This window comes from Antennarius striatus, chromosome 10, assembly GCF_040054535.1.
Source record: "Antennarius striatus isolate MH-2024 chromosome 10, ASM4005453v1, whole genome shotgun sequence".
Lineage (NCBI taxonomy): Eukaryota > Metazoa > Chordata > Actinopteri > Lophiiformes > Antennariidae > Antennarius > Antennarius striatus.
In genome coordinates, this window is record NC_090785.1 from 12,063,857 (window position 1) to 12,086,062 (window position 22,206).

Here is a 22,206-nt window from a genome sequence, read left to right on the forward strand (position 1 = left end):
GTTTGCCTACAAATGGCGCAAGTATGACGCGCGGTGTGCGTGAAAGAAGCCTCGCCCAATTGACTTTCCCGTCCTGAAAAACACACCGCACAAGACAGACTGTAACAAGGGAAAGGAATTTATAAGTGAGTTTATTTACACGTTTGTCTCACAACATTTGAGAACCTGTCGATGTTCCGTGTTGTCCGTTCCGACTTGAGCGGAACGAGGCGGTCATAAGACAGCTGATTTACGCGCTCCAAATGTTTCCTTCCTCTACAGGACATGTTACTGTTTTTCCTCCCCGCTTGCTGCGTCTTGTTCGGTGAGTATTTATCCATCCTTACGCGTTTCGACGGGTTCAGTCCACTTGACCATTGCGTTGAAACGGTCTCAAAATCTCCTTCGAGTTTCACCCGATACAGAAAGGATGTCAGCTGGTAGGTTACAAACTGTTTTACAAACTTAATCTAATATTGGATCATACGGGATTCGTTTTTATCATCTGACACAACAGGATCTCTGCCAGGAACTCCAGATTTACATGTCTGCATAATGTTTGCAAAAAAAACAACAACAAAGACAAGATGTTCACATTATTTACTAAATGCTTTGCTGTACAACCCCATACACAGTAAGCATTAGTTTCCAGTCAGTAATACATAAATATATCAATAAACACTTATCAATCCTGTCCTAAAATGTATTAATTAGAAACCACACAGAGCGGAGACGTCCACCAAACACCACACTTTTCTACAACAAATCGATGTGACAGTGCACGATTCGTTTATTCCGTATTGGTGATGGTCATCCATGAGGAGATCATCAGCATCTGTCTCGGTGTGTCTTCATTACATCACACTCCATGGTTATAGCACCGTGATGACGTCACCTACTCAGACCTGCGTCACGCCTACTTGAAGCAGCTCGATTTACAGCTCGCATTTGGAATCACTGGGTTGTTATGAGTAGTTATCACTAATTATTAGTAGTTATCACTACTAACTAGTTAAAGAGAAACAAAATTATTATTTACATTTTAGCATAGTCATTTACTGGAAATACTATTACTATTACTACTATTAATGCTATACTACTCCTATAATTAATGCTACTACTACCATATTACTACTATAACTACTACGACTACTACTACTATTATTCATACTATTATTAATCAATCAACCTTTATTTATAAAGCGCTCATTCACATCAGCAGAAATATCAAAGTGCTTTAACAGACAGAGAAAACCCAACTGGACCCTCCGGAGCAAGCCTAAGCAACAATGGTGGGGAAAAACTCCTTCACTGAGGAAGGGCCTCCGGGTAGGACCCAGACTCTGGAGGGCGGTCATCCACCATGACCGTTTGGGTGGGAAAGGAAATAGAATCGGGATAGAGACAGGACAAAGGAGAGAGAGAGAGAGACAGAGAGAGTGGCAGATAGGCCAGATAGAATTTGCAGTCCTAATTGTGCTGTAGTTTACCACTTTTAATACTACTGCTACTACCACTACTACTATTACTATTATTACTACCACTATTACTACTACTGCTATTACTATTACTTCTGCTACTACTGTCACCACTACTACTACTACTACTACTACTATTACTACTACTATGTAATAAATGTACTAATGGAAGATGCCGTAGTGTGTTTTTCATCCAGCCCACACTGAACCAAGGGTTATGTTTGTGGGATTATATTTGAGTCATTTAACAAAGAAACCGCAGCAGTGAGTGACAATCCAGCTTGACTTTGGTTGGATGAAAATAAATTCATTACTCATTGAAAAAAAATTCATAAGTCATTGCTCAATTTAGTGTAATGCTTTATGTCTCTTTCTTGTGTACAAAACATTTCTATGAATAATGACCTTGTTTTGAGTAGAGCAATCACATATTATCGCATAATATTTCTCCCAGTATGTCTGTGCAGGACATTCATACAGCAGCATGCTCTTCTGATTTCTCTGTGAATACACTCACCGCAATATTCCATCTTTCTCTTCTCCATATTTGTCTTCCTGGTAGGACGTTCATTTGCTCAGTCTGATAGAGCACAGAAATGCTATGGTGACAGCTACACTTTACCGTTTCGGTACTCGCCACTTTTGTTCAAGGACAAGCTGTACTTCACCCCGAGTACGGGGGGGTCCAGGAGGTTGGTGCTGGACAAGGGGAAGGTGAGCAACTTCTGATGCATTCATTTTATACTACAAGGTGTATTGCTATAACATCATTGTTCAAGTTGGAGGAATGTCTGGTGTTGAATGAGGACAGGATGATCTCTGTCTTCAGTAAATTAGTTCATTGATTGTTTCATTGATTCAGTCTGTGGACCCACGCTTCAAAATATCCTATGACTCAGTGGAGTTTACAGATCTGAGATACAGCGACGCAGGAACGTTTTCAACAGTGAACTCATACGTTAATTATCATCGTGATGTCATCAGTCTGAAAATTACAGGTAAGAACACATTACATTTTATATTAAATTAATCTATTCCAAATAGTAAGTATGTATTCATATTAGCTGTTTAAAGATTACATGAAGCCTTTTTCTTAATGTTCTTTTTCAGATTGTTCTACCAAAACTGTCAAGTATTATGGCGACTCATACTCCTTTGACGTACCTAGACAAGCAGAATATCTGGAGTATGCTCCTCTTCAGTCTCCGGAGCAGACGACGGTCCTGTGGAATCGCACAGACTCTTCTGTTTCTGACGGAGGCCGAGGAAAGCTGAGATATAGTTCCTGGAGGTTCACCCAACTCACGCCGGGAGATAATGGCTACTACAACTTAAGGGCAAAAGACAACAGGCTGGTGTCTAGGTTTCGGTTTACAGTAGAAGGTGATCTTATGGACTTGACATTAGCTGCATGCTAATCTGAATAAATTTTAATGTTAAAATTCTACTTTTTATCATGCAGAAAAGGAAGTATACTATGATGTGATGGTGAATGATAAGCTCCTCATCAACAATCCATCAACCGATTCCTCATGGTCAGTGGATTTTACCCCAAAGGGCGATTCCGAGCCAATAGCACTGGTACGCGAAGGAAGACTTATCTTAAGTCAATGGGATACTATGGCTTTTGGAGACAGAGCTTCTGTCTTGATTGAAGGCATCGAGATTGCTCCTGTGGAACTTACAGAAGCTGGCACCTATGTCTTCAGAGATTCCAAAGGTTACCAGGCCCAGACAGCATTTGTGTCGGTAAACTATGGTGAGCAGCGTTATTTTTTATGCTTTAGAAAGAGAAAGTGTCTGACCATTTGCTAAACTAACCCTGCCATTGTATTCTGCTCTTACAGAACCAACTCCTACATTTGTTTATGTTGCTATTATTGCTGGTGTTATCCTTGGGGTCCTTGTCATCTATTGCTGTATGAGAAAGTGTTGTTGTAAAAAGAGCTCCAAAAGGTCCGCTGCGGCGCCTGCTACGTATTACCGTGTAAGTACTGCTTCTAGTATGCATTCATACTTAATATTTACAATATTCTTACTTCAACATGCTTACTCCAATTGCAGGATCAGAGTCAGCCTGAACACCCAAGTAACTCTGCTGCACCAGCAGCCCCAAGTTACTCTGCTGCACCAGCAGCCCCAAGTTACTCACCAGCAGCCCCAAGTTACTCTCCTGCACCGGCGGCCCGGAGTTACTCTCCTGCACGAGTGGGCCCAAGTCACTCTGCTGCACCAGCTGAAAGTTTCTCTTATTCCCCACTGAATCCCACTGATCCTAACACATCGGTATGTTATTCTCTTTGCTGAGCAGAATTTTCCCAGGGATGCATGATGTTAAAGTGCTTTGGTAGCTGCATGTTGATAATCTGAAGTAAATGTATATAGATCAACAGTTGAAATTTTAGTAATTTCTATGACACTTGTGGAGGCCATTGATGACAACTATTCATCCTTGAGTAGCTGTCCTTTATTAAGGATAGTCAGCCTCATATTTCAAACAGGTTCTACTGGCTGTTGTCACTCCTGGTCATACAGAGACACATACAGAGGCATTTAACTCTTCAATGTTTTTTCATCAAATTTGATGTGAACACAAACCCATGCAAGCATGCTGCCTTTTTGGCATTTTAGTATATTAATTACATTATTTTTATATTGAACCTATGAAATTTTGAATGTGGATAGTTTAACGATTTAGAAATCATTTTTTGTTTTTCCATGGATACAACTCAAGTATATATATACTGTATTAAAAAAAACTGCAGTTCCTTTTTGAAGCATATTTTTAAACTTTTATTCATAAGTAATACTCAAATGTGTACATTTTTATTTTTCATTATGGTGTCATTATTTATTTCAAACTGATTGATAACTTAATTATTTATTTATTTATTTAACAGGGACCTTGTGCAACAAATGTGTTACACAGATCAGACATAGTTTAAAGCTAATTTTTGTCTGTAGTCCCTGGGCACATGCAGAAATACATCTGGCTTATGAAAATCCAACTAGCTCAACAAGATAAAACAACAGTTTAAAGAATTTGTATCCATGCAAATACATGCTGTGATGGGGGGGTACTTGTTTAAGATATGCTGGGGGTACCTTTGCCTTTACTGGACATTGTTGACAGTTAAACAAGAGAAACATGGGGATAGGAAAAGTGCTATGACTACAGACATCTTGGAACTGAACCAGCAAGAATTATGTAATATATGAGGTTATCAATGGCCTGATGGAAAAAAACAGCCTTCGTCTTGTGTATAAATACTTCACATGATTTAATTGAAGATCAATGTGGGGTTTAACTGTCTATGTTGAGAACTTCAGAGGTTTCTGCTAACACTATTAAGCTGTCGAATATATTTTTGAATTGAACAACACGCATGCATTTACATTTTACTTGTTACCTTCTGTGTCCAGGTTGCATGTCCGGCGGGACAGCGAGCCATGATATCTGCTGGTCTTGGCTCTGATTTTCTCTCCAGTAACCCCCAGCCGACGTTTGACCCGAAAGGATTGGCCTTTTCCTCTGCTCCACTCAGCTCAGAAATCAATTTCTCTCATGTTTATAACTCTGCTAAACTAAACTTCATTTCTGAAGTGCACTGAGAATCAATATGATGGAGAGTAGGAATCAGAATCATGATTTGTTACTGGAATGCAGCAATTTCAGTCAGACACGCATTAACAAAAAGAGTTCAGGATAACATAACATGTTAAAAAACAAGACGTCGTTCAAAATGTGCAGACATGTGACATGAGTTATGAATTATGAATGTATATGAGAAATATCCCATTTGTTTTGATATAAATACAACCACAAATGTGATTGGGTCAAATCCTGAAGCCAGTGCAGTATTAATTGGTTTGATGTGTAAAGTCTCCTGAACGCATGAGGAGCTGTAGTTGTGTTGTTGATAACCAAATAGTGGAGAGTAGGAGTGAAACATAGCCATTAATAATTATAAATATACTCCTGCAAAAATCTTTAATATTTGATGCTTTCACTTTTTCTCAGGTAAAGGTCCTTTTTTTACATTCTAGAGACCAGAAACTCAAACTGGAGTCACTTCATTACTAATGGAAATCTGGAAAGCTTTGCCAGCTCTATTTATATACATTTTTATTTTGTTGTTTCTAACTGTCATGTGCCTTCAGCTTTATATATCACTGTGCATGAGTTGTGTTTATCACATTTTTACAACTTATATGGGATATTTTTAACTTTTTCTTGGTTTGTAAAGTTTTACATTTGGAAGCTGATCCACTTTTCGTGTGTAATTTTATATTTTGTCAGCTTCTGTTAATATTAAATTCTATTGAGAATGAAATAGTTTTTTTTTCTGCCACTACGACAACCTTGACTTGACTGTCCACTCATCCGTCACTTCCTCCTCCTCACTGTCTTTTCCTCACTTGACCTCCATTGATTAAATCATATATCTATCTGTGAAAATGCATGTTAATATATGTTTCACTGCATTAAAATGTATAAAAACTCTTCAGATTGTGTTTGCACTCAGTCCATCGTCTCCGTAGACAACAGAAATCATTTTGTTTCCATGTCATCATTACAAGCGCCACCTGTGCAACATGTCTACACAGCTAGAAGATCGTACAAACATTCTTCACCAGTTTCACCAGCTGGGTGTTTGCATGTTGATTGAATTGTCATCTTTCACTGTGCTTGCTCGTGGGGGTCATTACAATCTTGACCTGTTCCATTAAAAGTCTGGGGTAGCCTTTGTTGTTGGCACTATGTACATGAAATTCAACTTGATAGAACAAATTAAATGGAGCAGAGGATTTTTGTTGTGCAAAAAATGGCACGATAGTAATCTCTTGTCAGATTAAATTGCAGATAGGCCAAATCTAACCCAAACACAACCAGTCAACAGAAATACATTATTTTATATTAAACTTTTAAGAGTGGAAATGTGTTTTATTTAAGGCTATAAATGGCTAAAAACTGCATTAAAATATTATATGCTGAGTTAATTTTGAAGTTAGTCCTGCTGACAACTATCAGATATTTTGATTTAATAGAAGGTTGTATACTAATTAAATAATCCCTCTATTTTTATGCTAAGTACAAAATAATAATAAATAATACCTTAAAAGTGGAACATGTCTATGACTAGAAATAACATTAATTGTGGCGTTATTTCTGATAAACACATTTTTTCATTGTATTAAAAGCAAAATTAAAGTAAACAGCCTTTACTTTTTATTTTTACATAAATTTAGCAAGCTGGAGCAAAATTAAGGTTTATTTGAAGATTGCTGAAGAATGTAAATCCAAATGTTTGCACTTGAATCTCTTTTGTTCTTCCTCTTCAAGAATATACCAGTTTTTGTTTTTATTTTGTTGAAAATGCTGAGGATATGTGTCACACAACCAAAATCAGTGATCTGACACAGAACTAAAAAAATAAAGAGGCTGACTTAGAACCAAAGATCCAACATTAAAGCTAAAGGCTCCATTTACACACCTTTGTAATCCTATTAGGCATTTGAATTTTGCAAGGAAATAATCCCCAAATAATGTTGCAGGTTAAGTTGTGTGAAGAATCACAATTGTTGATCTCTCGCTCTGTAACGATGCAGAGAAACAGTGACACAGGGGACTTCACAGTTAGTGTCACTCTGGCTTCGTGTCTGGCCTACTTGCCACTTCACCACACAGTGAAGAGGAGAGAAATGAGTTCAGCTGCTGCATGGTTAGTTACAAGAAAAATCATTCTGGAATCAAGGTCAGATTATTCCACTCAGATGGAGCATCACAGAAAGGCCTCCAGCAGTCCATCCAGTTTGTTCCAGACTAGTTTTTTTTATATCTATATAGATAGATCTATAGATATATATCTATTGGATGAATTCCCTTAAACTGTTATCTTTCCCTTAATGTTACATGCCGTAAAACATTTTCACTTATATACACACACATACACCCATGACTTTGATGTGTCCTGACTGTGTTTCTTCTAAGACCACCATGAGGTCAAATTTTGACGCAGAGAAGCAGAAGCTGTTTCCCTGCTCAGTCCAGCCACCTGACGGGGAAGACTCATGACCACAGGTGAAGGTTAGTAAGTAAGTGGACGACCAAGTCGACTTCTGAATCAGCTCTCAATAACCACCGGGGCAGTCATACACAGCGCCTGTATTGCTGCTGATTCTGCAAGTTTAGACAGATAATTTCATGTGTATTAATGGCCAGAAAGTATTTTGGTGTTAGGAATAAGAAATAGTTTGTTTTGTTTTTTACGGTTGTGGCCCCAAAAGATTTTGCATGTCTTTTTAATTTTTGCATGATTGTAGAAAAGAGAGTTCACAGTCTGATTTATCAAACTACCCAAAAATTCTGCCTCCACTATTCTTATTCTTGCTGCCTTTTAATACTTCTGTATGTGATTGGGTGTTCATGCTAATTAGAATATCCTATGAGTTTAAGCTTTTTACTGACAGGAAACAAAAACAGCATTTTTCATTATAACTCCCAGAGACTTTATTTCCCATAATAGTTTGATATGCACACAAAAACTTTTCTAAACCAACATTACCATCACCATTGTTCATCCCAACTCAGCCTTTTTTATCACTACTCTGCTTTCCTCTTTTCCACTGCTTTCAGCCGGCCCTCCAGTGAACTCAGACGGTGGTCCACTGACAAAGTCTTTTCAGAGCCTGATGTGAGCAGAGTCAAAACGACACATCCCAGCACCAGGACGCCCAGTCGAACCGCTGTAGTGTCCGCAGTGGCGGTCTTGTCGGTCACAATCAGTCCAAAAAGCCAGAGTGCCAAGACTGTTTTCACCAGCCAGAACACCTGCCTCACCACACCAATCAGCAGACGAAGAATGATGGTCAGCAGCCAGTAGCCGATGAGGGCCACCAGACCCCATTGGGCAATTGCAGTCACACCCTCTGGAGTGAAGCGGGGCATTGTCTGTGCAACTATGAAAGGAATAAATCCAGACTTATTTTCAGAGCAAAAAACTTCAAAGCACTCACCTGTTGCCTAAGAAGAAAAACTTGGTAAACATTCATGTTAAAAGGAGTGGCAAAGAAAATCCTTGCAATTAAAAGTTTCACTGCCACAGATCCTGTATGACAATAGGAAAGAAAGTAGAACAAGAAGCAAAGCCAAAACACACACTCAGTAGCTCAACTGCACACATGAAAATTAGCCAACCCAGAACGTACCATCGAATCCCGTAACCCTGAGGATCTCAGCGACATAAACAGCGATAACGTTCAGGCCACTGGCAGCTCCTTCAGCCAGGAAACGGATCACTGTCTGGAAAAACTGTATTGGAAAAGAAGAAAAGTTTTAGTTGTTATTCACACAGTATCAGTCAAGAAAGAGTAAGAATATGAAAGGATTACAAAAGCACAATTAGTAGAGATGTATTCTATCGGTTCCAATGCAGTGGTTATATCTGGTTTGTGCAACACTAAGATCTGTTATTTCATGTAGTTGATCCAAATGTTCAAAACTGGTGCTTATATTAATACAGAACTCTTCATGTGCTGCTAAGCTGCACCTTACGACAGAAGATTGTCTGTATTGTTGACTGTGACAAACAGCTGTGTATGTACCTGACAGCTGCAGAGTGGCTCTCTATTCCTGCACAGACTACACTCACCCCAAAATCACACAACACACAAAGTTAAGCTTGTCAGTCAAGGTCAGTGGAAGCCCAGCAAGTTTGACACGTATCTTATCTGCACCTGTTGCTCCACACACAAGAACACACATGAGGACTGGCCAGCATTTTGGAACAAGATCCAAGCGTTTGTCTCTCAGAGTGAGGAGGATTCATTTAAAGGCAACAAAACAGTAAAAAATAAAATTGCAGTGTTATTCTATGAGCTGCCAAACATACAGTACTATAATTTTATATTGCTTGATTAAAAGCAGATTAGAGTGGATTTTCTGTCTGAAAAACATACTGGGAAGTGATAATGATTTATTTAAGGATTCACTTCTCCTCTATGAATCATTCCCTCCTAGGATCACACCTTGATTTTACATTCAGAGCTACAAACAGAGGTGCGTTGAACAATTTCAGGCTTTTTACCAGCACAGACTCTTATTACTCCAAGTAGAGTTATAATGCAGCTTCATGCAAATATTATGGCACAAACTGGCACAGCCTCATGGATTGTTTCTCTTCATCTATACTAACTAAACAGAAACACCCAAGAGCTTTCTTACCATGGCCACTGTATAGACGTTGTCCTGACCAAGTAATGACTCAAGAAACAACACGGCACTCTGGGGAAAGAGGAGCCACAGTGGGGTGGAACCAGGAGCATGAATGGGTGAGGGGTTGTAAATGATCAGTGAGGGTAGAGGAGATCAGGGGATGAAGCGAGATTAGCATTTTGAGGGGCGAGACGGGAGAGAGAGATGTGTGTGTGAAGGGCGAGGAAACGGATTGGGAAAGGTGACAGGGTTGGAGTTGAAAAGTTGTTAGCAGTCAGTTATTGATCACAGTTACAAATCTCTCAAGTTCAACCAATTAAGTAAAGCAGGATAGTAACAAAGGAGTATATAAGTTTACTGGCCGGCTGTGCGCCACCGTCCGTACCTCAGCTACGGAGCGCATCACGCCGCTTCCCACCACCGACTCTGCGTAACGCTGGACCTCCTGACAGGTTCCTGTAACAATGGTCCGCAGGGTGACCACAGGCGGGCTGTCCACGGACGGCTTGGCCTCCTCTGCTTCGGCTCCAGCCCATACCAGCGCCAACCCGAACACCAACACACAGATGTTGAGGAAAAGCCGACGCATGTCGTTCCCACCGCGCCCAGAGCCAGACGCACCAAACAGCATTGTCGGGGACTTGAGAACAATGGCAGAAAAAATGTGTGCGCACAGGTTGGAGCTGCCGCCGGGATCAAGTCGAGCAGCTCGCGTTACGTGACTGAAGACGGACCTGCAAATCAAAAACTTACAAATGACTTCTGTCTAAAACTTAAATTGAATTGCAGTTCATAACCGGCAAATAAATACACGAGGGAAAGCCGTGTCAGCTTTAAAAAAAACCCACGCACAACGTGATTCAAATTTCCTATTTGCAAAGTAAAATGAAATTTTTGATAAAAACTACTACTAAAAAAAAAAAGAAAAAAAAAAAGAAAGAAGATTATTTAATTATAAACTTTGGCAGAGCTTCAATGCCTAATCTCGGATCGCTCCGTCATTACCAGTAGCTGTATTTGGTAAGAAACGGTTTCAGGAGTGAATCCAGCGTTGATCGTAATCCACCCGGACGCAGCAGGAAGGGAAAATCATGAGGAGCAGAAATGTATCCAAAAAATGCAGCTTTTGTGCGTAAAAGAAAGCAGTAAAACGCGGTGACGTGGGGCCGACCACGAGCCTCCCAAAGCCTCTTACTTCAGATCTGAGCTCAGCAACCCTCAAATTGGGTGTTCCTTTGTGTCGGAGGTTGCATGAAATCCACTGCTATGATGGATTATGTTGCACAAGCTTTAAGACCTCCCTTCTTGTTTCCTCGGGACGCTCCCGTCCTTCGAGCGTTTCACCCACAAGCTGGTGCGTAAACACGTCTTCATGTAGGGAGACGACGAGAAGGAGGGGCAGATTAACACAGATTTGCACACTGGGATTTGTGGTTTTATGTTCCAAGTCAAATGTAAACAGTAATTCAAGGGTTTGATAGACATTAAAAAGGGAATAAAAGTCAAAAAATAAAAGTAAAATCGACAAACAAGATGAACAGTTTAATAACTAGTAGGACAGCACATACAAACAAGTCCAATTTCAGAAGAGTCAGGTTTCATCTAAAATTAAACAGCAAGGAGGCTCAGCACCATAACATCACACCGCAAAGACCATGTCTTCAGTCTGGTTCGCTGTGAACAGGATTACAGGCAGAGTAATGACCTGATTATCATGAAACTTTGAGGGAGCCTTGCCGGCAGCTGGGAAGAATCCACTCACATCTTAAGTGGATCCAGATAAAGGGGTGGACTCAGGAATAACTTTTCCACTGTTGAACATTGAAAGAGCGATTTTTGAAAACCCGTTTGACTTACCTATAAACTACTTGATAGTCTAGACTAAAGCTGAATGGAAGGGTGGGCCGTGTAAAAGAACAAACTGCAAAATTCCGGAGTGGATCACGAACATTTTTTACAACCTTTATTTTGAGATGGGGCTTTATAAATCGCCTGTTCTAATACACGCACAGAGAGATCTCAGTGTGTGACAACATACGACACTGGATGGTGGACAGAAGACATTGAATTTAGTCAAAAAAGTTAAAAAGCATTCAGTTCAGAGCAACAAAACGGAACCCTCCAGCCGTGTCACGCTGATCGTGTCCAGTATGATCAGGAGGGGAACATGTTCTGTGTGTCGAGTCTTGTTCCCGGCAGTATTTGTACAACTGTCCATTCCGTGGAATCTTTATTCGCGCCAGTGTATGCGTAGAACCGCAGCTTTAGCCGATGTAAATACGGTGGAAGTCGTTTGCTCCAAAAGCGGCGTTGCATTTGGGGCACTTCCTCTGACGTGTATCATAACGAGTCTTAACACACTCAAAGCAGAAGACGTGGAAGCACTTCGTCAGTACGGCGTCCTTCACCCGAGAGTTGCAGCATGGACACGTCAGGCGTGCCTGGGAGAGATCAGGAAATGAACAAGTTGAGCAGTTAATTTAGAAAACCTTTTGGACATAAACTGAAACTTTTGCAATTCCTAGAAAAAAATACATCCAGCTGTCAGTCAGGATCAAACCACAAGAAACTAAAACTGTTGGATTCCATGGTTTAAACAAAGGAAACATAACTTTTTTCCTTCTGAAGACTACCGCATGCGACAGGTGGACATGATTACACTCAGAGAAAAAGGGTTGCTTTTTGCCAGTTGCCATTCCACGCTAAGCTAATTAGCCGCTGGCAGTAGCTTTACGTTCAGTATACAAATGCGAAATCTTCTAAGTTAACGCCCTGCAATATGTAACAGTTTTTTGCACAAAATGTGAGGCTAAGACTTTGCAGGTTTGAGATTTCAATTAGGTCTGCGTCCAGGAAACCCACCTTGTAATCATTGATTTCTTCATTTAGAATATCATCGCCATTACTGATTTTCTCAGCTGGTTTCTTGGCCTTCTCAATCTTTCTCCTTAGTTTGGAGATGTCCTCCTGAAATACAAAGTAAACAGCTCTGCATGAAAACCAGGTTCTGTCTGTCCTTTTGACTCATTTGTGTGTGTGCACACGTTTATCTGCGTGTGTTGTTACCTGTGCTCGTCTGGCGTTAAAGGACTCTTTCTCCCTGGAGATGCTGTTCTCCACAACTTCCTCTCTCACCAGACTGAGTCTCTGTTGAACCTGTTCCAGCTGGCTCCTCACCTCCTCCGAAAGCAGGGCAGAGTCTTGAGCCTGCAGGATGAACAGACAGGTGACTTCAATTTTTCCTTCTTCCCATATTGAAAAATTCTTCATTTACCTTGAAAGTGTGTTTAAGAAGCTCTTATCAACCTAAACTCAAACTCCTTTCTAACAGCTCTCCCTTTGAAGGATCAGTTTACTTTGCAGGTGTGGCATCATAACCGAGCTAGGTTACCTTGCGTTTATTCATGTCCAAGGCTTGTGTTCGGAGAGCCAACTCTCTCTCTGCAGTGCTGATGGTGCCTTGCAGGAGCCGCTCCTTTTCCTCAAGCTTCCGTACCACCTGTAGTTGGGCGTCGACCTGATAATCCCCAAAAATAGAGATTACAAACAAAGATTAGAATGGATTACAACTGGAGTATTAACGTGAAGAAACAGAATTTGGGTAAAGACATTAACATAACAATGGACAGTTGCTTGTGTGGAATAAAATGTGAAGACTTTCTCAATCCAAATTTTTTAAATTTACTTTTGAGCAAATCGCTTTGCTGCAAAGCGAATGTGATTGTATTTTTGTCATTAAATGTCATCCATGATTCATATCAAGTGAGAAATGTCTACAGGTAGCTGTGGCCCCAAGTTAGGTCACAAACATGCCTGAACAAACCCTTGTTTGCAAATTGTGCATTACTGTGATGAGCGGTGACTCACCTGAGTCTTTAGAGTCAGCAGTTGATCAGCTAGCTCCTCCTTTTCCTCCTTTAGTAGCTTGTGGATCTGGTTGGACTTGATCCGCTCGCTCATCAACTTGAAGTTGGCATCGTCTTTTTCTCTGAGCTGCTGCATGAGACGAATGTTCTGTTCCTGCATGTCCTCAAAGGCCTGGCCCGTCACGTCCATCTCACTCAGCAGCGCATCCTCTTCCTGCAGAGGAAGCAGGAGCGTAACACGTCCGGAGTGAAAGGAGGCCATGAGAGTGCATTAAATGAAACATAGCATATTACACACCTGTTTTGCTATGGAGAGCTTCTTGTTGAGGATGTCGATCTGCTCCTCCACAGAGCGGATCTTTCTGAGAGCCTCTTCGTCTGCCATTTTCTTACCCTCCCTCCTCTCCCGCTCCTCTAGCTCCCTCAGCCTCTGCCGCAGCTCGTCTCCCTGGATTCAGGATTATCATCCATCATGACAAATGTAGCACTAATATCCAGAAGAATCGATTTTGATGTAATGAACTGAATCTCACATTTGCATTTGCACATTTGTATTATGCTGTGTATAATGTATTATGTTCTCCACCCCTGGGCAAATAGGATCAATCACATATTTGGAGTTGCAACAGTTATACACCATTTCCTGCGCCGCCGGGTATGGTATGAATGGTATTAGACAGCTCTGTTACACTACAGCACTGATGTTTCATTCATCTCTGACAGCTATCAGTTTTTCCACATTTCCTGCCAACCAGTCTGACTTAGACAGGTCGTATGCTGTATTTTCTATAAGGCCAGAACATCACTTAATTCTTTGGAGGAATGTCCTGCTGCTGGAAACCCTTTAGAAAACAATCAAGCATGTTCACAGTCACTCGAAGGGCTTTTGTAATCTCTCTTCATATATTTTGTTTCTCTGTTCAATAAAACAAGGAGTGAATTTGTAAAATAGGACAAAAGCAGGTCAGGAAAGAAGTCCGTGCTGAGTCTCTCACCTCTGATTTGGACTTTTTCTCCGCAGCCATGAGCTGGACTTTGTCTCGCTGCTCCTTCGGTGCTGAGCGGTACATGTCCAGCAGCAGCTTCATCTCCCTCTGGGATTCCTGTGCTTTCCTGCACAGTAAAGAAGACCATTCAAATAAAAACCACCTCCATCATCCCACATCATAAAAAAAAAAACCAAAAGCCACTTTTCCTCTAATAACTAAAAATGTTCATGGAAGTATTTTCTTATTCTCAAGAATTAATAATAAAGACCAAAATATTACCGTAAGATAATCTGAATTCAAAACAAGGCTGTCAGAGACCGCAACATCCCTCGACACCCCTGAATTCAAAATTTTACCCTGACCTACACATTTTTGTGCCTCTGGCTTCCTGAAAATGTTACTTTTTGTTTTGCCATTATATTTTATCAGGTTTCAGGTATGTGTACCGAAAAAAGTTATAAAAGTGAAAATTTGACCTTGATCTTATCTAGTTCCTGTGATATGGGGGGGGGGATGTACAAAAATTGAAATTTGACTTTGACCTGGTTTTCTCAAGGTCATCATCTAATTTTTAATCAATTTTAATTATTCAACAGTACAGTAACATGATATTGTGATGACCTGTGTTCATGCAGGCTGTTGTGATGTTATCCTGAGCTCTAGGTTCTGCGTGTGTGAAGAAATTTGCAAGAACTTGGACTATTAGGCAGTTAAACTTTCATCCAAAAACAAAAAAAACTTTCACTCTGGAGACATACTTGAGCTCTGCTCTGACAATCTTCAGCTGTTCCATCTCTTTCCTCTTTGAACCACCGACCACAGGGGGGCGCTCTCCAACCGACTCCTCAAGTTGGCTGCTGCTGCCAGGCTTTTCCTTCTCCTCCTTTATCACACTGCTGCTTCCACTGCTTCGGGTTAGCCTCTCTCTCTCCCTTTCCTTCTCTCTCTCCCGCTCTCGATCTTTCTCCTCTTTCTTTATCGTATCCTTTTCTTTCTTTTCCTCCTTCTCCTTCTTCTCTTCTTTCTCCTCCTCTTTTACAGGTGTCTCAGGTTCTACTCCTGGCTCAGTTTTCACTGGGGCTCCTGCAGAAGTGCACAGCAAAGTGAGGGACAGGCCCACTACCGGAACAGTTGTAATATGTATCATAGCGACACGATCAGCTGGTGTTGGTTACCAGGGCGGTTGGGTGTTGAGGAGCCGTTGTCAGGATCTGTTTTGATCACAGGTTCCCCTGAGATGGCTGGCATAGGAGAGGTCGTCTCATCCTTCACGTCAATCTCTGTGCTTGACTGGGACTGGAGGATGGTACTGCCCTTTGAGGCACGGACCTAAAGAAGCAGCAGACAAGCGTGTTTCAGGGTCATGGTTGTTTGCCGTAAACTAATCCAAAATTTAGTTTCTTATTTTGGCAAGTAGGGGACTTAACAAGCTTCTCTTTGTGTCCATCTGACCCACCTGATTCAGCTCGGATTGAGCCTCTCTCAGTCTAATCTTGTATTTCACCACCTCTCCCTTCATCTGCTGGTTGTGTGTCTGCAGTGTGCTGATCAGGTGACGCATTTCCCTGTTAATGGGACCTGAGAGAACAAGGCATACTTAAACAGAAAAAGAGACAACGTGTTGCTATTTAAAGTGAATTAACGCACCAGTTCAACCAAACAGTATTGGTTACCTGCTTGCTCGTTGGCAGCAAGAGTCTGCTCAAACTCGATGCGCAGCATCTCGTACTCCTTCCTAACCTGAGCCAGCGTGTCTTCCAGCTGGAACACCTCCGTACGAACTTTCCTCTGCAGAGCCACTTCGTCATTCTGCGCACAGATAGGATGAATGTAAGTAGAGGACGAAAGGTGAAGCAGAAGTGACGTGAACGTACACACTTACCTCCATGTGCTCCAGCTGTCGAAGCCTTGCTGTCCTGGTGGTGTTGAGACGAGCGCGTGTCTCATCTAACTGGGCCTTGAGGATCAAAGACTCGTTGTAGAGCACGGAAAACTGTGACTGTAGACAACGATACTCAGACGTCTCTTTGACCATGCCTTCCGCTCGACTTAGCAGCTCCGCCTGAGAACAGAGAGGAAACATATAAAGGCCCTTTAATCAATACAGCTTTTATACATCTGAGGACTGTGTGCTGCAAGAACTATGCTCACAAGAGATTTAGTTTAGGTACTGCTAAATTCTCCTCATTTTATTTTTTCCTAGTTTCTCTTTGTCAGAATAATCCAGATACGAGTGGTAGATGAATAAAACTTCAGCAGTTTAACAAGATTTTCTCTCTTTTGAATGAATATTAATTAACATGAAATAAGAAAAAACTGCACATTTAATTAAGAACATTTCTCAAAACACAGCAAAATATAACATTCATGTTGTAAAATAAAGTGCTTCAATTGAAAAATGTTCTAAAAGTAGCTGTTTGTATTTCTCAGTTTTAAGGATGATTCGAGTTGTTTCTGCTTATTTGGGTTAAGCGTGAAAATGTAAAATGAGTGAACAATTATTATTTTATTGATTTTACCCACATTTTTGGTAAATTCTGTGATAACTAGCATTCTAGAATTAAGTGTGTTTTTACTGCATGTGATTCTGTTCGTTTTCAGTATTGCAGTAATCGTGGTGAACACATTCATAGAACTCCATCATCCTACAGTCAAAAGATTGTGTGGGAAGAACCTTCATGTTGTTGTTCTCTTGGTGAACACTCTGCAGGTCCTGCTGGAGTTTCTGCAGCTCAGTGAGGCGATTGTCAGCCAGCTCTCGATTCTCCTCCATCTCACTGTTCATTTCTTCAAACTTTAAAGGAGATAATAAAATGTGAATTTTTCTTTTGTTGCAGAGCAAAGCTGTAGAACAAAAACAACAAAAAAAAGATCTGAAGGGATCCTTCATTTCACATCTCTGTCTTTATTAGCAAATTAAACAAAGGATCTACCTTTCTCTTGTTAATGGTGATGGTCCCACAAACACTGCTGGCCTCCCCACACACTTTATAGCCTTTACTGTTCACCTGGGAGGAATTACAGGGACTATTACAACATGCTCTGATGTGACATGACAACATTTTTGCGACATTCAAAAATGCACGAGACACAAACAAAGAACACATCCTCACCCTTTCCAGAATTTCAATCAGGTGTGCATTCAGTCTGTTTTCTCGGCGGCGGATCTTCTCCATGTCCCACTGGAGCTCCTCAATCAGGACCTGAAGCTCGTTGACACGCTGGTCTGCTTTGTTGGCTGCACGACCCAGAGGCCGTGACTGGACAAGGCAGGGACAGAGGGACATATTAGATCGATTTATACTTTATTAATCCCGGAGGAAATTGCACATGCTGCTCAAGATACCACTAACTCACAGAGTAACGTCACACGGCAATAATGAGTATTTTCTTTAAATGAGCAATGTGGGGCAGCAGTGGCTCAGTGGTAGAGCGCGCGGTAGAGCGGGTCATCCAATGTTCAGAGGTCAGCAGTTCGATTCCCGCTCCCGCCCCCAAAAAAAACCAAACATCCAGAGTTGAGCTGACAGTGGGAGGTGTCATCCCCCTTACAAGTTGCTCATTTGGGGCGCACCACAAAGGAGCTGCCTGCCACTCTACCTCCTGTGCATGCGTACAGGCCCCCCTGTGTGTGTTTGTGTGTTCAGGGCCTGTACACACTAACATATGCGTGTGGTTTGATTGGACTAACTAGAGTGTGCTCTTAATTTCCCTTCGGGGATTATTAAAATATATTACCGTACTGGCCCGATTATAAGACGAATCCTCTTTTTCAAGGCTCAAGACTTTTTGAACACCAAATTTTTATAGAGAAAATAATTACAGTACATCTGAAACAAATAATTATAACACTATATTCGAGAGAAAAACTGTAGTGCAATAAAATAATGCAAACTGGTTTAAACTTGAGAGTAGCTGAGATCTGTCATGTCAGAACATTACTCCTCGCAAACATCCACTGCCTCGCTGTGCTCAGTGTCACTGTCCTCACTCCCATCCTCTGGCTCCTTCCACAGCACGTCAACCTCACTGCCGGTCAGAGCATTTGATATGCAACATTTTTTTGCATCGTAACTTCTCCTCAGCTGCCGGTTAACCTGGCTGATCTTCGACCCACTTTTCTCCAGATGGTCGCTACGTTTCTCCATTTTCTGTTATCTTTCTCTTATTTTTTTTCTTTTCTTTCTTACCACTATTTTATATTTTTCTGCTTCGTGCTACGGCTATTTTTATTTTTCTTCTTCGTGACAGGGGTTCACTTTGGCCTGGGGAATTAGTTCAGCATTCGCTTTAAAAATATCTGGCGCTATCTAGCGTTGTGCATGGGTATAATGTCTAGACCCGAATATAAGACGATCCCCACTTTTTCAGTCTTATTTCAATGCAAAAAACACTGTCTTATATTCGGGCCAATACAGTAAATTGAATCAAAATTGAATTAAATGTACTGGATTGCTCTTAGGCCCAGTGTAACAATGAGTTTGGAGTTATAGTGCAAAAATCCAGTTGACTGTCTGATTCTGACTGTTAGTGACTTGTTTTTCTTTTGCACTCAGAGGTGGTATGCAACAATCAGTTGCATTCCCTCAACATAGTTTTTGGGAACAGGGAGATCCTGACCTTCTACCTTAACTATCATAATAACTTAGAGCAGCATTTCTTTAAACAATGACACCTCCCTAGCATTCTCTCTCTTAACGTTGAGTGATAGAGCTTGCTTCAGGCTCTTTTCTATGGAAACCATGGATCTTTATGTCAGAGGCAATTTTCAAATATTGACTGAAACACTTAAAGGAAGACAGATCTTCAGTGTGACAAACATCACAATCTTGTTTGCTTGTATTTAATGTTACCACAGATCCACCAACATTTAATGTTATTTAATGTTAGTGGATTTGAAAGGGGCCTGTATTTCTTATGGTAGTCTTTCTTCCATTTATAGATGCATCAAAGTGTGTTTACTTGGTAAAGAATTTCAGAAGTGTTCTGAAGCTCATGAGGCGACATGCCTCAAAGAATCACGTCTGTTTTAAAAGCAGTGCTGCCTTATTAATTGAGAGTCATATGCTCAATTTTGGTTTTGGTCCTCCCCCTTGCACGCAGAGATTTCTCCAGGTTCTCAGAATCTTTTGATCATATCGACCTGAACTCCTTAAATTTTTTTGCAATTGTACATTGAAATAAAAACTTTGTCCAAGTTGATTTCCACAATGTGTTGAAACTTTTGAACCATTTGAAGAGACCCCTTCACACCTTGTAATATCACTTGCTACCAGTGACTCACTTTAGTTGTGGATTGATTCAGTAAAGTGTCACAACTTTACTGACATTGTCCCAACTTATTTTTTTGGTCCCATCTAATTTTTTTAGATGTGTTACTGGCATGAAATTCAGAATATGCATACATTTACAAAATCAATTAAGTTTGTGAGGTGCAACTCACCAATGTAAGGAGAAATATGAGGAATAAGGATGACTGAATTTGTACCTCACTTGTCATGTGACTGTGCTTCTGCTTCAGGTCTTCTGTCAACTGCTGCAGTCGCTCATTTTCTGTGGTTAGAAGGGCGTTCAGTTTGGAAGCTGCCAGCCATAAAGTGCCCTCTGGAAAGAAAAGCAACAATATTAAACTTTAACGCTGTCATAACACAAACTAAATTCATTCATCATAAATGTGTTATATAGAAAGCTGTGCAATCATGATGTCTGCTTTCCCCACCCGTTCCTGAGTCTAGCTCTGCCTTCAGTTGGTCCACAGTGCTCTTCAGACATTCATAGATCTCCATCACATGGGTTGCCTGCTTCTGGCTGGACTCCACCCTCTCTTGAAGCTCTGCCTCCATCTCCTCACTGCTGCTGCTTGCCAGTGTGGCCAGGAAAGAGTTGGCTGCTTCTCCCTGTTGGCCTGAGTGACATCATCAGAAGAAGTTTTGGGGCTGTTAACTTGTTTGATAATCAAATATCTGCTTGGTATTGCTGTTAAGATTGAGATCGACGTTAAGCTCAGTTTTTACCTCTGTCCTTTGCCCTCTCCTGGTTGGAGTCTCCATCAGGCTCAGGAGTTTCTGGCTTGAGGCTCCGTCCCTCAGCTGCTTGTGACTTCTCAGGTTCACTGTTTGCTCTATCATAACGCCTGATGGTTAGCTGAACGTTTTCATCAAACTGAAAGAGAGTGGCATGACATTAGGATGATTTAATCTGGATAGGACAGAAGACTGTTGATGTTAACAAGTAGATGTATTTTTTGCCTCCTTGTCTGCACTCTTACCTGGTTCCAGTATCTATTAAGGATCAGAAGACTAGCATCATCAGTGGCCTGACGGGTCTCTAGTCTCTCAATTCGCTCACGCAATTCATCCTCAATCACCTGAAAACCAAAAAGCAAGCAATCAACTTTTTTTGTCCCAAACAGGTAGAGCTTCAAGGTTCTGAGTTGTAAACAAGTATTTGAGAGTTGGCTCACTTGTCTTAGATCAAGAGCTTCCCCCAATTTCCTATTCTTAGCTTGGAGAGCCTTGATGTCTTGTTCTTCCTGAAAAGGAAATTATTCAACCATAAACAAAGAAAATACACCTAAACAAACACGTTACGTGTCTTGACTACAGTAAACAAACACAGTAACAGTATGGTGAAAACAGAAAAGGGGGCTCACTGAGTTGGACACTCCTCCCAGCTTAATGACAGTCTCCACCGCGGTGCTCCCCCCGGCAGCGGTGCTGACCCCCGGTCCTCCGTCCTCTCCCTCCCTCTCCCTCCGTTTCTCAGGGGGCGCACCGGAGGACGAGGGACCGCTGGGGTCTGCAGGACGCTTCTGTCCCGACATCCCTAATATCCTGACACGGGAAAAAGAAAAGATAATACAGTAATAATAAAAGAACAACACCTGAGGACTAAATGATGCTAGCGCTCTTTGGATTCAGTTGGTTTTCCAGAACGAGTATGTTGTTCATAAAGTTGCCGAGATGCCGTTCAAAGTGTATTAATGTTGTCTCTGAAACTTTACTTATGTGAGGTTAAGTGATCTACAGCTGAATGGACATAAAATGAATTAAAAACGGAGCGAACTGATTGAATCAGTAAGTGCACTGTTACGCTAACATTAGCATGCTGCTAACGTCAGGTCTAAGCGCTGCAGACGCTCAAAAGCTAATTCGTATCAGACCCGACCATGTACTTAATCTAAGATATTGTTAACGTCAGTAGCACCTCACGGAAATCTTACCGATTTTTAAGCAAATACTTTTATAGCGAACTAAAAAAAAATCTCCTGTGGCTGCTTTAGATGCGGCTCCCTGCCTCTCGGAAACGGAAGCGCCTCTGAGTGGGTAGTTCTGTACGAGGAAACAGCGCCACCTTCTGTTCTGGAGGAGAACCTGCTGGGCTGAAAGTTCATTACAGGCTGTGAGGCCTTGGCAGAAATCCTATGAGTCTTTTAATTAAAATAAACTCTAATCTAAATTCCATTGGAAGCCCTCCGGCTTCTGTTACATCAAAACACAAAAAAGTCATGGCTGAATCTCTTCATCCAGATTTCCTCTAAAACTTATGAGTTCTACACTGAAAGTATACAGTACCACACTTTTCTGTGGAGTTCCATGAAAATCAGTTGAGCAACTCATGCTCAATAAATGGAAATTATGGAAAAGCCTAATGTATTAAAGTGAGTAAAACAAAAATGT

At 41.2% G+C, this 22,206-nt stretch overlaps 3 protein-coding genes across 7 annotated transcripts; 1 reads left to right on the plus strand and 2 right to left on the minus strand.

Moving 5' to 3' along the window:
• The first annotated feature begins 6 nt into the window (after window positions 1–6).
• LOC137603024 (uncharacterized) lies at window positions 7–5,961 on the plus strand. 2 transcript variants are annotated; one of them, XM_068326198.1, is made up of 9 exons: window positions 7–125; window positions 262–304; window positions 2,020–2,171; window positions 2,320–2,455; window positions 2,568–2,840; window positions 2,920–3,216; window positions 3,305–3,444; window positions 3,522–3,743; window positions 4,881–5,961. In XM_068326198.1, exons 2-9 carry the CDS (start codon window positions 265–267, stop codon window positions 5,067–5,069), a joined length of 1,449 nt encoding a protein of 482 aa, XP_068182299.1. In that variant the 5' UTR covers window positions 7–125; window positions 262–264; the 3' UTR covers window positions 5,070–5,961. The 2 variants fall into 2 exon arrangements, with proteins under 2 accessions (XP_068182299.1, XP_068182300.1); XM_068326199.1 differs by lacking the exon at window positions 7–125 and having other exon boundaries at window positions 288–419.
• Window positions 5,962–7,949: 1,988 nt separating this feature from the next.
• LOC137602703 (voltage-gated monoatomic cation channel TMEM109-like) lies at window positions 7,950–11,029 on the minus strand. Of its 3 annotated transcripts, none has more exons than XM_068325649.1 (5): window positions 10,678–11,029; window positions 10,058–10,406; window positions 9,682–9,741; window positions 8,667–8,769; window positions 7,950–8,417 (listed from the first exon to the last, which is right to left on the minus strand). In XM_068325649.1, exons 2-5 carry the CDS (start codon window positions 10,301–10,303, stop codon window positions 8,062–8,064), a joined length of 765 nt encoding a protein of 254 aa, XP_068181750.1. In that variant the 5' UTR covers window positions 10,304–10,406; window positions 10,678–11,029; the 3' UTR covers window positions 7,950–8,061. The 3 variants fall into 3 exon arrangements, with proteins under 3 accessions (XP_068181750.1, XP_068181751.1, XP_068181753.1); XM_068325650.1 differs by having other exon boundaries at window positions 10,868–11,028; XM_068325652.1 differs by lacking the exon at window positions 9,682–9,741 and having other exon boundaries at window positions 10,058–11,027.
• Window positions 11,030–11,199: 170 nt separating this feature from the next.
• On the minus strand, window positions 11,200–21,844 carry rnf20 (ring finger protein 20, E3 ubiquitin protein ligase). 2 transcript variants are annotated; one of them, XM_068325303.1, is made up of 22 exons: window positions 21,750–21,844; window positions 21,180–21,360; window positions 20,991–21,059; window positions 20,796–20,894; window positions 20,542–20,689; window positions 20,247–20,432; window positions 20,016–20,131; window positions 17,641–17,787; window positions 17,461–17,535; window positions 17,202–17,321; window positions 16,410–16,589; window positions 16,201–16,336; window positions 15,984–16,105; window positions 15,703–15,856; window positions 15,286–15,610; window positions 14,534–14,651; window positions 13,837–13,986; window positions 13,540–13,752; window positions 13,064–13,189; window positions 12,739–12,879; window positions 12,535–12,639; window positions 11,200–12,113 (listed from the first exon to the last, which is right to left on the minus strand). In XM_068325303.1, the coding sequence occupies exons 2-22, from the start codon at window positions 21,348–21,350 to the stop codon at window positions 11,937–11,939; spliced, it is 3,078 nt and encodes a 1,025-aa protein (XP_068181404.1). In that variant the 5' UTR covers window positions 21,351–21,360; window positions 21,750–21,844; the 3' UTR covers window positions 11,200–11,936. The 2 variants fall into 2 exon arrangements, with proteins under 2 accessions (XP_068181404.1, XP_068181403.1); XM_068325302.1 differs by having other exon boundaries at window positions 15,984–16,123.
• Between the last annotated feature and the right edge of the window lie 362 nt (window positions 21,845–22,206).

Bases quoted from the DNA above. Each gene is read 5' to 3' on its own strand.
- LOC137603024 (XM_068326198.1), top strand. From the start codon at position 265: ATGTTACTGTTTTTCCTCCCCGCTTGCTGCGTCTTGTTCG. The intron at 2,456-2,567 runs GTAAGAACACAT...GTTCTTTTTCAG, and splicing joins CATCAGTCTGAAAATTACAG to ATTGTTCTACCAAAACTGTC. The intron at 3,744-4,880 runs GTATGTTATTCT...TTCTGTGTCCAG, and splicing joins CCACTGATCCTAACACATCG to GTTGCATGTCCGGCGGGACA.
- LOC137602703 (XM_068325649.1), bottom strand. From the start codon at position 10,303: ATGCTGTTTGGTGCGTCTGGCTCTGGGCGCGGTGGGAACGACATGCGT. The intron at 9,742-10,057 runs GTACGGACGGTG...CTCTTTCCCCAG, and splicing joins TGATGCGCTCCGTAGCTGAG to AGTGCCGTGTTGTTTCTTGA. The intron at 8,770-9,681 runs GTAAGAAAGCTC...TTTCCAATACAG, and splicing joins ACGTCTATACAGTGGCCATG to TTTTTCCAGACAGTGATCCG.
- rnf20 (XM_068325302.1), bottom strand. From the start codon at position 21,350: ATGTCGGGACAGAAGCGTCCTGCAGACCCCAGCGGTCCCTCGTCCTCC. The intron at 14,652-15,285 runs GTATGTCTCCAG...TTTACTGTGCAG, and splicing joins ATTGTCAGAGCAGAGCTCAA to GAAAGCACAGGAATCCCAGA. The intron at 12,640-12,738 runs GTAACAACACAC...TTTGTATTTCAG, and splicing joins TTAACGCCAGACGAGCACAG to GAGGACATCTCCAAACTAAG.